The sequence below is a fragment of the Tenebrio molitor genome, chromosome 5 (genome assembly GCF_963966145.1).
Source record: "Tenebrio molitor chromosome 5, icTenMoli1.1, whole genome shotgun sequence".
NCBI lineage: Eukaryota > Metazoa > Arthropoda > Insecta > Coleoptera > Tenebrionidae > Tenebrio > Tenebrio molitor.
Window position 1 is genome coordinate 24046530 of NC_091050.1, and position 15095 is coordinate 24061624.

Below are 15095 nucleotides of genomic sequence, written 5' to 3' on the forward strand. Positions count from 1 at the left end.
GGACACCCTGTATACTTCACACAAATAATTTTGTTATATTCCACGGCAGCGAATTTCTACTGAATTTATGTATCAATCTACGAAACGGTGAATCGGTCAAATGTTGGTCGGTGACTCATTCAGTTAGGAACCGTTCTCAAACTAAAACCATTTTTATTTTTTAAATATCTTAAATATAGTTTTTTACATTTCTATAAGTTTCATGAACTACGAACTTACGAACTAAGCAGTTAGGTATTTGGTGCTATTAGAGAAAAGCCCAATGAATAATGCAACAAGATCATGCTGCAATTCATACGGCACGATTTACAAATCCTTGATGGAAATAGGACACGTTAAAGTTTTGGAGAGATCTTTCCGCTGGCCCAAACGTATAATTGAAAACTAGTAAGTAATGAGGTTGGATTTCATGAAAGGTATTTATTAGTGGACAATACTAATTAGTAGAAGACCTAACTGCTACGAGTAAAAACGTACGGAAAGGATTTCTACAAATTTTGCTAAACTCTCTTTGCAACTTGCTACCAAGTAGAAAATTTTAAAGAATCAATAATAATCCACCCCATATTAGTGAATTTATACAGTATTTTTTACTGTAGTTGGTCATGTACGAATAAGTCAGTTTAGCTCTCAAATTTTGGTAGGGAAATGTCCTAGAACTTTTCGAGTCGCAATCAAAATTTTTGTGAAGTGTTTTTCGTGTTTTTTTAAATTATTGTGTGTGTGAATCGTGTTTTTCTATTTTTCTGTTAGTCGTTCATAAAATATTAGTCAAAATGGTGCTGATGTTTACAGAAGAGGCCCCAAAAATTAAACATTCTCAAGGAGCAAAGAAAAAGATTCAGCAAAGGCGCGGTACTAGGGTTGTACTTCCGAATGATCCGCGATTTGCTCAGCTTAAAAAGAAAAAAGTAAAAATGTTTACAGCTGCACAGAAGTGGTGGTCGAAAGCTAGCATCAAATACGCGTAAGTAATTAAAATGGTAGTCTACCTATATCAACTTAATGACTTCCATAATTAAAATGCTTTGAGGAAAATTCGATTAATGGAAAAAATTAACAAAGCTGGGAGTTGCGTTTAATTTGCTTCATAAACTATTGTTGGGAAACCAATTGGAATTTTAATTTATTTTCGAAGAGTAATAGCTTTTGGGGTGGCAAATAATCAATAACCAACAATGTTAAATTGGACGGAATAGTTATAAAAAAATGTATGAATCGTAATATAGTTATTATCGTAACATTTTTTCGGTAAGATATAATTCTGTTAAAAAGTTAAGAGAAATTGCGTGCGTTGGTAAATTGGGACAAAGTTTTAACTACATTATGTTAGCCCCACATCACACATTTATAAAAATAATGCACACCTCATATGAGTGGATTTACGATCTCTTTCACACCGATAATAAATTACGTACAAAATTACTTCTGCCACCTACTCGTACATTTCACTTTCTCGTGACAAAATATTATCTGTTCGTAACTTTTCATTTTTCATAAAAATGACTGGGTATCAGCATATTATACGGCATTTTCGCTGTTCTATGTTTTGTTTAAATAAGGAACACACAATTACTTAAAAAAGCAGTGTTTGAATTGGTTGTATTAGGAGAAAATTGATTTTCCGACTTGTTAAATATCATGTAGAAACGAGACTAGACTCTTTTTTGATAACCATAACACTGGTTTACACGGTTTATATACCTTAGCTGAAAATTGTAATTTCTTGTAGATTTTGGGGCACTGAGTTCAGAAAAAATATTCAAAAAATTCTATCACGTCAGGTTAAAGAACTATTTAATCATTAGCAATAATAATAGGTACAAGAGTAATTCCTAAATCAACAAAATCAAAAATTGCCTATTTTACTTTGTTTCTTATAATTTTCTGCAGCAGTTTCCCTTATAACAGACCAACAGTAATCCCCTAACATACTTTCATCCCAAAAGCCTTTGTGCCGATCTCCAAAAAATTTCACATCGTGATGAAACCGCTCGCCCTGCTCGTCACTCGTGCTATCTAAGTTTTCAGGAAAGAAGTCCAAATGGGAGTGAAGGAAATGTGTTTTAAGAGACATATTTACACCTATCTAGTGATAATTTTGCAATAATTGCGGGACAATTTCCCGATATTAGTTATCTTTTTTATTTCCTAAATATCCTTTGACAAAATTTATTTAAAAGATATCCAAGCATTTTTTTCTTTCAAATGCAAACAGGATGGGGTAGGATTTCTGAATGTAGCATCGACTTTGTGACAGACAGAACATCGGGACAAAGAATTTTATGTTTGTTTTTGGAATTTATACCTAAAGTCCGTGTCATGCATAAATAACAGTCGTTTTCGTGATTCACGGGCTCTCGCCAAAATACTGGAACTCCAAATCGAAGAATTTTTTTTCTCCAGATACCCATCGTGTTAGAACTGCAGCTTTCACAAAAAACGTGTGAAACCCATTTCTTCTCTTGATTTGTTATTGCAAAACCAAATTAATGCAGATATCCTGATTTCAGTGCTTCTGATATAGGTCTTCCTTTTTTTGCAAATATAAATTTTCCGCAAACGCAACAAAAACGATCAGAAGGTAATTTACACGATCTACTATTATACATTTTGTACAATTTAGGACACTTTCTGATATCAGATGTCTTAAAACAATGAACTTTAAATCGCAGGCATTCGTGCAGAGAAGCAGAAATATAATATTTTTTAGCAAAAAACTGTGAGGTGATAAAAAAAATTTGACTATCATTTGTCTTTTATAAAAGGCAGCTAAACATAAAAACAAGGTTTTGATAAAAGGTATATAAAAAAAATATTTTTTTCACGATCGGGAGTAGAAATCAACTTCTCGGATGTCAACGTCGTGACAAAAGTAGAGCATTTTCAAATATTTGCTCCCTAGGGAGTTTCCATTTTTTTGACAGTTGTGACAAAAATCTAATGGGAGTTTTCATTTTTTTTGACAGTTGTGACAAAAATCCAATTGTGTTGTCAAGGCAACTACTAATTCCATTAAATTCATCGAAAGATGACTCATCTGTCATAATTTTTTTATTCTTAAAATTTGAGATTTTTGTGCTGTTTCTACTCCCTACCGTGAAAAAAATAGTATATATACTTCTGGAGAGAATGCTCATTTTTCCCTCGGTGCTTTGTAGCCCTCGGCTTCGCCCTCTGGCTACAAACTGCACCTTAGGAAAAATCATGCATTTCTCTCCCTCAATATATAATATACTATATTTGTAAACTAGTGTAATTATTTACTTGTACATTTAGATATTTCTATCTTTTTTATTTGGTGTTATTTAAAAATTTCATTTAAAAGACATGTTGGGTATGAATGAATTATGTAAATCAAAACACTATTAGGCCATTGCTTATCATAGCATTTTTGCAAAATACTGTAAACAATTTTATCTTTCACTTTGATATCTCTTATACAGGGTGTCCCAAAAATGGCGTACTAACGGTGCACTACGGTGTAGAAGAGATTACCGTAAACGCCAGAAAAATGTTAAAAAAATTCTATTGGAATTACTTTCTGATTTGGCGGTCTTTGAAAGTGGCACTTAACAGGTCAATTATTTTGAAATATATGTATGAAATTTTCATGACAGCTACGTCTAATCGTACATATTATCACAGAGTACAAGATCACTCACTACCAATATCTAATCTAAGCTTTGGAAATCGAAAAAATTATTCTAAATCCTCTACCGTAACATTGCAAGGTAATTATTTATGAATATATCTTTGTTTACATTGTATTATCGTTAATACTAAATTAAAATCCGAGCCTATTCAAATTAAACGGGGAATTTATCAAGGAGATTCTTTAAGTCCTTTATGGTTTTGTCTAGCCATTAATCCTTTGACAAATCTATTAAATAGCACTGGATATGGTTTCAATATTAGACTTAATAATACCACACTATCCAAATTAAATCACCTTCTTTATATGGATGACATAAAACTTTATGCATCAAAAAAGAATCACATTTTATCTTTACTAACAATAACTGAAAATTTCTCAAATGATATTGGGATGAGTTTTGGTATTGATAAGTGTAAAATGCAATCAATATGTCGCGGTCATTACGAACATTTAGAATATTTAACTCAAGAAGGAGAAATCATTAAAAATTTAAATAAAGGAGAATTTTATAAATATTTAGGTATTAATCAATCAAATCATATTCAACACTCAATTATAAAAGAAAATTTAGAAAAGCAATTTTATTTAAGAATTAAATCTATTTTAAAATCAAAATTAAACGGTAATAATTTAATTAAAGCAGTTAATACATATGCTGTTCCATTACTGACCTATTCTTTCGGTGTTATAAAATGGTCCAAAACTAATTTACAGAACATAAACATTAAAACTAGAGTTCTTTTTACTAAATTTAGTAAACACCATCCTAAATCTGCTATTGAAAGATTTAATTTACCACGCGAAAACGGTGGTAGGGGTTTTTCAAATCTAGAAATACTGCTAAAAAATCAAATTGCTTCACTAAAAAATTATTTCCTCAATAGAGCTCGTGATAACACCTTTTTCAATGCTTTGGTTTCAGCCGATAAAGGCTACACACCTTTAAATTTAAGTGATAATATAATTTCAGACATTGTTGAGCCAAATATACCTGACACTATAGCAAATATAAAACAAAAGTCTTTACATGGGAGATATTTTAAAGAGCTAGAACAGCCAGAAATTAATATTCAAGCTTCTCATGCATGGCTTAAAAAAACAAATATTCATCCTGAGACTGAGGGTTTTATATTTGCAATACAAGATCGTGTTATAAATACAAGAAATTATAAAAATAGTTATTTACATTACCAGATGCGTAAGTGAACTTTTTTTGCCAAGGAGGTAGTTCAAGACCCGAGGCGACAGCCGAGGGCCGTGAAACCTCCGCGGTGAAAGAAGAAACTTGCGCATCGTGTATTGTATTAAATTTTTCCTACTACGAAGCACCAACATTTTATAATGTTAAAAAAAAATAGCAAAAATCGTGCCGTATCGCGACCGTCCTTGGATCTTGGAAATAAAAACCATAGCAACAGCTTTTACAAACATTTTATTTTTCGTCTTCAAACGGCGTGAATTGTGTAAGTGCGTGTAATCCGTAATAATGTTAGTTTGATAGTTTACAGTTATTGGTATTTATGCAACAAGTCTTCCCGCAAAATATGGAATGTGACGGAATTGAAAGAGCCGCTGGAATTACGTTAGGCTCATTGTCGCCTGTCAAGTCGGGTGAGCGATATAACCTAACTTTCCAACAATTCATAAATCACAATAAATGTGAATAAGTAGATTAATTTTCCTTTGTTGTCTTCAATTGGACTAATTAAACTACATATTATTATAAAATGTGTTGCTGTTTTCCATTTAATGATTTGGGTACCTCAATCGAAATTGTCACAAAATAAAATAAATTCTCCTCGTCCCGTAAGGAATCTCCTAGTCGCGTAAGTATTTTACTTTCGTAGCTAGCAACCACACGCAAGATAGGATTCACTTTCGATTACAAGTGTGTTGCTAGGGCAGTAGATGAAACTTTCTAGATACGTAGTAGGAAAACACATATGCGGTTTACAATCGATCATTGATAAATGTAGGATTTGCGGAACTGAAGGGGAAACAATTGAACACATTATTTCTTCTTGCACCGTTTTGGCTCAAAGCGAATATAAAAAACGTCACGATATATTCGCTAAAATTATACACATGAATTTAGCTGTTAAATTCAATTTATTAAAGAATACACAACCACATTATAGTTATACACCAGAAAGTTGTTTGGAAAATGACAGTTACAAGTTATATTTTGATAGAACAATTTTAACTGACATTCATATTAAGCATAACAGACCAGACATTATAATTTTAAATAAACAACAAAAGCAAGCATATCTTTTAGATATAGCTGTTCCAAATTCACATAATATAACACAGACATATAACACAAAAATTAATAAATACTTAGAGCTGTCCGTTGCTATGAGAAATCTTTGGTGTTTAGAAAAAATTTCGATTTTACCACTTGTAATTTCAGCAACGGGAATAGTACCGCAATCTCTTTTTAAAAATTTAAAAATTCTGGATTTAGATAACACATTGGTAGTTGAAATTCAAAAAGGTATATTATTATACTCATGTCACATCGTGAGGAAGTTCCTCAACATTGACACAGAACATAATACACAACAAAGTCAAAATGCGGAGGCGAGACGCCGGTAATTATGTTGATAAGCACTGCACTATTACTTGATAGTAATATCCGTAATAGTGTATGTACTCCGGCAAAATTGCCGTGCCGCCGGGTGGAGGTGGGATAGTGCATTGATTTTTTTGTCGGAAACATTTTTTCCATATTTTTTTCATCTACATTTAAACATCCTCGATAAGGTAGTAAGTAGTTTGTACGCCATTTTTGGGACACCCTGTATACCTCATCGATGCTTCATCGTATTACGAGTACCACGAAGGTCCTTTTTAATGCTGAGAATAAACAGTAATCACTTGGGGACTAAATCTGGCGAATATGCTTCGATGTACGAGCAGCATTAGGAATAATAACCATTAAAATCATATTCTTAACTGCAGTAAATGGAATACTTGACCTGACCTGATCTGATTGTGAGCGTTGTCCTGATGGAAAAGCTGACGTAGTTTCACGTCACGCACAAAAAATAGAAAACAACATAAAGAATTTGTATCCCTAATTGTCGTTAGGTTCTCACGCATTTTGATTCATTTTATATGACGAAGATTATTTTAGGAGAAGCAAGTCACAGATGTTCTATAACTTAGCATTCAACAAGCAGAAGAATTTTTCGAAACATCTCAATCCTTTTGAGACATTTTGTTGCAGCTGAATGGGTTTACCATGTAATCTTGATCCTTTTTTTAAACAGACTCAATTAAATAGTGAATGCGTCTTTTGGCAAAATAAAAGATCTCCACAACTGTCATATTTTCAGTTCAAAAGAGAATGATTTGATGCTAAAGGATCATAGATCTGAAAATCATCTTCAACGTACTGAAGACACCTTAAGCTAATCTAGTTTCTTTAGAATTTAAAAAAGTTTGTAGTGACCCAGTTTAAAATTTAAATTTAAATTTCCGGTACCGCCACAACAGCGCGCCAAATGTGAAGGTACTAGCGGCTAGACTAGGAACTGCGAGCGGAAATATAGCGGGGGTTGAAGCTCTCTCGCGCGGGTGGTTGAAGGGGGGTAGGTCTCTTTTGTTTGGTTTTTCGAAACGAACACACGTTGCGAAGAGCGATCCAGTTTCTCAAATTTGTAAGTTAAATCTGACTCAATTTCACTACCGTCCCGAGTAGATATTTGTGTCCCCGTGAGGAATTCGACGTTTTTCATTCACCTGGATAATTTCTTCCACGTTCGTTGGTTTTTTTGTTTTTGTTTTGGGACCAAGACCACGTGGTAAGGGTATGTTGTAGATTTCATTTTGTTGCATGCTGTTTCTTTAAGAAGCGCCCATTCGTTAATTTTAAGCGTTATCTTTCTCCCGGGAGGTTCATTTTTTTAGCAATCTAGTAATTTCAAAAATTCGGAGCCGTCGTTCGAACCACGTGCGTCCATTTTGTTTTTCTTTCACTAACATTCTTTAACGGCACTCGACCCTCCATATTTTTTGTTTAGTATTGCCAGCGAGTATTGTATTCCTGTTTAAAGCGTTTTATTTTATCGTTATTTAACTTCGCGTTTTGTTCTTCTTTATTTCCTCATTGTTTAATGTTGCGTTTTGTTTTGCTTATTTTATCATTGTTTAATGTTGCGCTTTGTTTTGCTGGATTTTCTCATCGTTTAATGTTACGCTTGGTTCGATTGAATTAACCTCGGTTTTTTTTCTTTGTGTTGTTGCTAGATTTCGGAAGAGTTAAAGTAAAATGTAGTAAGTGCGCCCCCATGGGAGCTAGGTGACAATCAGGAGGTCGGGGGGTTGTTTAGTCAAATTTCTGTGGAAGCTACGGTTATTTAAAGCCGTTAGCGGGGGCGGACCTAAGTCTTCGCTTATGCGGCGGCGGGATGTTTTCGTGAAGCTTCTGTCGAGGTTATAGAGATTTCGGGGGCTTGTCGGAAAACGGTTGGTTGGGGACGGTGGAGCTAAATATTCGCTTATGCTGTTTAGTGATGCTACTCGTACGACCCCGAGGCGCTCTGTCACTCTTGCTTGGTCGGCGAAATAGTCTGACGTTCATTAATACCCCGAATATCTATAAACGTCGCTTGATTTCAAGATGACTCAGATTATTCTTCTGAGTCCCCTCGCGGCCGAAAGTTTGTTACCTCCAGCTCTAGGCTCCCGTTGGCGTACCTTGACCGCGTAGTTTCAAATAAACATTGTTTTGCCATTAATCGAGTTGTAAAATATGAGTAATACCTGGGATACGGTTTTTGAAGAGGGTTTTTCATCCGTCCCTGTCTGTAATAACTGCACTATAATTTGTTGACTTGTTTTGCAAGCTTTAACCTGTCATTTTGTCTGTTATGTACCCGTTTTCTGTCATTTTAAATATTGTCGCATTCAATTGTCGTTTATCTTTGATATGTACTCAACTAGTTAATTTCTTGTTCTTCGTTAAACTTAGTTTCTGTCTTTTTGGATTTGTTTCATTTTTTTTCATCAAAGTTATTACAGGCATTTTTAATAAAAGGTATTTTGCGTCCCTCACATGTGTCTTTTATTTGCGGCACTCTTCCAACTGGAACCCTCATCGTTTGCATTCCGAACCTTTTTCCGCCAAAAGAAAGACACAACGTAGGGCTCCTCCGCTTCGATGACGATCACGACCACATTTGTTACCGTTTTGCGCAGGTTCGAATATTTGGCGGAAAAAGTAATGAATTCAAATCATTACAAGTTGAAGACTTGAAATGAATAATGATGATAGAATAGAAACTTTAACCGGTGGTAGATTTCAACCCCTAGAGAAAAATGTCTAGGTTCTGAGGTTCAAATTGTTGAAGATAAAGCATGTTGAAAAGTGTACTACCACCTTTTAAAAACTGCAGATAAATGAAAATATTTTACGTTGAAACAAATTGTCAGGCATTGTTGTCAAAATGAAACTAAAGCGAACTTTATAATACCAATATTCTCTCTATAGCGACAATTGTTTGCTTCTATTATGACATTCATGACAATTGTTATACATTGGAATAATTTAGCAAAGAATGGCATTTACAAATAGTGAAAAAACAGATATGGTAATTTTTGCCAATTTTTGATGTATGACTCAAAATTTTATTTATAAGAGACTTTTGAGGCCGGAATCTGTCACTGGTTAAAATATTTATGAAACTATATGAATCACCCTGCATAACAATGACACAGAAATATTTGACAAATTGTCAGTTTGACGTTCATTTATTTATTCTTTTCGAAAAAAAAAATATGATTGTGCATAAATCATTCCTTTTGAACTGACAAATTGTCCAATATTTTTCTATAGAACACATGCGAAAAGAATTCGTAGGCGATCATCATCATTATTGGAAAACTTTAAAGTTGCCTGCTACAATAATTTCACAAATGTCTTCATATTAGTCATTCAGTCGTTAATAGGTCACTAATATGATTATGTTTTTCAAATTATAGTGTGAAAATGTGAAGATCTCATTTTTTTCATCCTTATTTTTATAATAACTATTTATGTAATAAGTACATAATATAGGTCTTTGTGGACGAGCCCTATAGGTTATGGCAGAGCGAGCTTGCGAGCGAGGCTAATAAATAGGGCAAGTTCACAAAGCCTAATTATGTACGAATTACATACAAAGCTTTATGTTCGATTGTGAAGTTAAATTTCTTTTAGATACAAAATTAATAGATTCTAAAAATTACGATAATTTCGAAGTGTTCTGTTTTTGTTTCTGTGGTTACGAAATTATTTATTACTATTTATTTGAAAGCGAACAGTGTTGGTGTTTGAAATACGAACTGAAATCGTCTTTACTTCTAGTTGTAATAATGAGCAAAGTAAGTGAAATTGCGACAAAAGCTAAAGAATCTTGACTGGAAAGTTTTCTATTAATTCTATTCATTCATGATTTAAATAAAATCAGGAAAATTTTGACGTTTATTTTGAAGTAATACGGACTAGTCCATAAGCAGATAGTTTGTGGACACTAAACGATATCATAAATCATGAATTATAATACAACACTGTCAGAATTTGAGAATTTTCTCCTATGTGAACGAATTTTGATAAATGTGACAACTTGTCAAAACGAAACGTCAAGTTAATTTTAAATATTTTAAGCGATTTGGAGCTTTTAAGGGTATCGTCGAACAAAAAAACGTTGTATTCAACTCGGTCTTGTGTAAATTGGACTTTTTTGGCACTCGTAGGCCTTTAAAACGCTCGTTTCACTCGCGTTTTAATCTGGCCCACTCATACCAAAAAAAGCCCTCGTTAAATAAATAACTATAATTCTATAGTCACTTAATTTTGTTCAAAGAAACTTCTATTATATTAACTTTTATTATTTTATTAACTTAAATTATTACAAAGATAACATGTTGTTTGTTTGACATTATTCAAGGTGTCTCAAAATTCGCGAATTCCGAATTCAGAGCGTTGTAGGGGATCACTTCAGTAATCCAAATATGGAAACAAAAAAAAATGGGACTTTTCCTACAAAGATACATTGGTCTGAAGGTGCACTCTTTGAACTGCGTTTTCTTCAAATACCGGCTGAAAAGTTCAGTGTTTATTAGGGTTATTGTTTTCAAGGTTGTGCCGCGGTCGTCTGGATTGCTGGGTAGCTGACGTTTCAATAGCCATGCTGCTAAGCTCCGAAGAAGCTTAGCAGCATGGCTATTGAAACGTCAGCTACCCAGCAATCCGCGGCACAACCCTGAAAATAATAACCCTATTGACAACGGCCGTGAAAACCTGCATTCGATTATTCAGTGTTTATTGTTATTTATGGTGTAGATGATTGTGTAAAATAATAATGTAAAACAATTTTTTCAAGAATATCTTTACTTTGGAGTAAAAAAAACCTTAAATTTTTGTCATTTTTCTTGAAGTCGCGCGGCGGACGAGGACACAAAAGATAAAGAAATAAAATAAACAAGAACTCTTACAAAAAAAACTGTTATCGGCCTGACCGGCCGTTTGCAGGCGAGGTCACCAGCAGACCGATAACTCAACCCGAACAAAAAAAAACGTTCTGCCTGAAACGACGCGCTGGCTTCGCTAAAACTAAACAATTTTTCTTTCACCCTGGCCTTGATCGTCACGAGGCGGTCGACGTCTCTGGAGACCTGGACTTTCTCGGGGACTTCCTCGGGCCCACGGTAGACGACGAAATCCAGGCGTGGAATTTGACTCCACACTCCGGCGTTTGGTTCTTCACGAACCTTCCGCCGGGGATCCGTAAATCTGCCCCTCGGCGTCTGGGTTTGGACTTCCTGGACTCTTCTTCCAGCCTCACCCTCTTCGGACCCTCGAGGTCTCCACACCCTTTTCTCGCCGTTCAACCACTCGCCGTTTCAAGCTTCGGTTTCCTACAAAGCGGTACCGTAAAATAGCGGCCGTCGTCAGTGGAGTAAAGTACGGCCGCTTTAACGGCGAACTTTATTGTAAAGTAACGACGAGAACGGCGCAGTAAAATACAGCCGCTGTCCAGTTATAATCTATGGATGATCAGTCTAAAACTGTGTACAATTATCGTCTATCTCGTGGAAGGCGTACAACTAAAAACAGGTTCGGCATCTTACATCTCGTATGTGTATATTTTCGCATTTTCTTTCAACCTATTGTTGTTGCTCCCGAAACAATTGATAATATTTTACGTGAAGCCAAAGTGCTGGCTCAATATCAACCTGCTTTGGAATTTTGGATGATCCTCTGCCTCTACCAACGCAAAACAGTACTAAACAGTAGAATTTCTGCACCGGACCAGCGGAAAACGTCGTGCGCACGGAGATCGAAACATTTACAAAACTTGCATTTTTTTAAAATGTAACAATACTTATCATTTCACAGGTGTTACATCAGGAACATTGGCAACTTCCCTTATTTGATTTTCTGTCAAAATAAAAATTCAAAAATAAAGCCCACTACGGTTTTAATAAGGTCCACTACTTTGCCGGTCCTTATTAAAACCAGCTCACATTAAAGGGTATAAGATATGATACGAAAAGAAGCTAAAAGCAGAATGAAATAAATGCATGCAATGAAAAAGAACTTTCAAAGGAATACTGCAATGCTATTTTCATACAACAATTTGTGGTAAATACCTTAAAATCTTACACTTACTTTTCCCGCTTTTTAATAATACTGGTGGGTGAACTTTGCAATGTTATTTTACCGCGAAATTTGAACATATCTGGTACGGTCATTTTTACGAATTTTATGCACTCATGCTAAACGAACTCCTTATGTTGTCGTATATTTGGAGATTTCTTTAACTAAGTCAATATCACAGACAATTAAACTATAGTAAGACTGTCAAGAGGGATTACATTTTTGGTGACGCGCTCAAGTGGCGCTGCCCGAGCGTTAGGCCAAACTAATGTATAAGTTGCATATCTGACTAGTTTCCTATTTTTTTTTCAATTTGATTTAAATTGATACTTATCTAAAAAAAAAATAAAAACGACTAATTAAGTATTAAACATTTTAATACAAATTCTAACATATACAACAAATTAGTAGTTCATTAAACGAGTTTGTGTATAAATTGGAATTTTTTGGCCATGACTGGGCTAGTTTAAAAGGCGAGTGAAACTGAATTGAAGGGTAGAATTAGTTCAATAATTTGATTTTGCGTTAACTTTTAAAATTTCTGGAGATAATTTTAGGATCGTGCAAAAGATTTTTTGAATTTTGAAATTGTTTTTTGCTGATATCGGTCCATATAATAAATGTTTCTACCTTTTGAAGTAAGACTACTAACTTTCTTGCATTCAAGTACTTGCAACACACTAGAAGATTTTGTTGGGTGTCTATTTTGGGCCTTGGGCATAACAGGAAGGATTAGATTCTCTACAGTGGGATTTTCAGTAATCGTAGAATTTTCAATTTGTTCAGCTGGTCTAACATTGTTTATTGAAGTTTGTTTGTCTTCACGAAGAAAAATCGACGGCAGGGCGTATTTATGGAGTTTTGTTTTTTGAGTAAAGAAATTGTTGCTAAAATGTTTCTCGCAAGTAAAGACATTATCTGTTTTGAAGGGTGGTGCAACATTTACCTAAAGCTTCTATCCATCGTTTCCTTTGTTCTTCTAATTTTTGAAATTTAAAATGTTTATTTTTTATCGCCGATCTTGTTGTTTACAAAGCATTTATGTTTAATTTGTCCCATATCCAAATAAATAAAATAAAAATTGCGATCTGAAAAACCATATTTCGTACTTTTTCAAAAAGAAAAAGATAACTTACCAAATAAAAAGATTACGAAAAATTATCTCAAGATACTGGTTTGGAGTAATTTATTTTGTAGAAGAATTTATAAAATTTATTGACTAAACCTTGACAGAAAATAGAAAATTCAAAATTACTGATGATATTATTAATTAATATTCAAATCAACCTTCTTTTTAAACGGAAATTCCCGATCGGATTAACGAGTAAATTCGGTAATTTAGTTTGGCCTAACGCTAGAGCAGCGCTAGTGTTGTCAGTGTCTCCCATGTTTTATACGGGTTTTGAAAGTCTTAATTCTGTTGATGGTCTGTGGTCAATATCATTAGTGGGCCTTATTTTCGAGCTGGCCTTATTTGGAACAGGTACCTTATTTTGTTACTGTGGATATGCAAGCTGCTATGAAATGAACAAAATTAAAGTAGCTATAGTTTGTCTCAATTCTAAATTTCCACCACCTGTTGAATTATGTTGGCAAAATAAAAATATTTCTAAATTAGGGATTCTTAATAACCAAAGTTGGCAATATAATTATTTCACAAACACGATTCGAAAACATTAAAATTAGTTCATAAGTTTATTTTGCTTTTAGAATTTGATTTTCTACCTACTTAATTGCTGCATTTTAAAAAAAGTTTTCGTTCTTTTCCTTTATTCTAAAATTTTGAGTTGTAAAAACGGAAATTGACAGATAACCTAACAAATACAATCTGACGCATTTTTCACCAAACAGTGTTGCCGGTTGTATTTCCAACGTAGAATGCAGTGTTGGTGGAAATTTAGCATTGAGACAGACTTTATAAAAGAGCATATATCAAGAGTCCTGTGGAACTCGAATATATTTGACTTTTGCCGCTTTGTAGCATATTGTGATACCAAATAGAAAAACAGAGGTTATGTAACTTCATTAATGACAGGTTCTTTGATTTTTACAATAAAAGCTATTAAACTCCTTCGTGCGGCAGCATAGTCCAACCTTTATAGGATGCAATCGGGTTTCTACAAATGCATGTCTAAATCTGCAAGCAAAGTTAAAAAGTTAAATTATTTAATTTTTAATTCATTATTGGGAACCTGTCATCATTCAAATTGTTCAAAAACCGATTGCAGTATTCTAAGCGCCTCTCAGAATCACTTGGTCGAAGTTCTTGAAGTGTTGTGATTTTGTGTGAATAGAAGTTCAGGTTTTTTCTAACGGTACATCAGCATAAAGTGATAATCTCCTGAGGGATTTTTTTGAACTTTGTTCGTTGGAGTAAATCTTCAACAATTTCTTCATTCACTGGCGCTCTTCCTACACTTTTACCTCTTTCAACAGTTGCCACAAATCTATCCACAATCCTTCTAATGTGTGGCATTAATTTGCTTTCACGATGTTGTCATTTGGAAATTTTGCGAAAAATTCTTCCTTGCAAGCGTCTATAGAATAAACCCACTCTCCATTCTGCAGGGTACCATTTCGGTAATACGACATCACAATGAAGCTGTTTTGCTCTAGCGATAAAACCATTGCGGTTTACTAAAAAGATTGCTTATTACTTACTGTAAACATACGAAAATAAATGTTTTACCTTTGCTACTTTTCCTAACTTGTATTCACAGTTCACATAAGTGTGAACGGAAAAACGTTTTACCCTTGATAAAGACTGTTAAAGAAAATCACAAGCAAAAC

At 34.1% G+C, this 15095-nt stretch overlaps 1 protein-coding gene across 1 annotated transcript in view; it reads left to right on the top strand.

Annotated features, from left to right (window-relative positions):
• The first annotated feature begins 593 nt into the window (after positions 1–593).
• The window catches only part of LOC138131654 (uncharacterized), an 80112-nt gene continuing 65610 nt past the window's right edge, over positions 594–15095 (top strand). The window contains exon 1 of the mRNA XM_069048788.1: positions 594–967. Coding sequence (XP_068904889.1) covers positions 777–967 — 191 coding nt within the window. The 5' untranslated portion in view covers positions 594–776. The remainder of the gene's footprint in view (positions 968–15095) is intronic.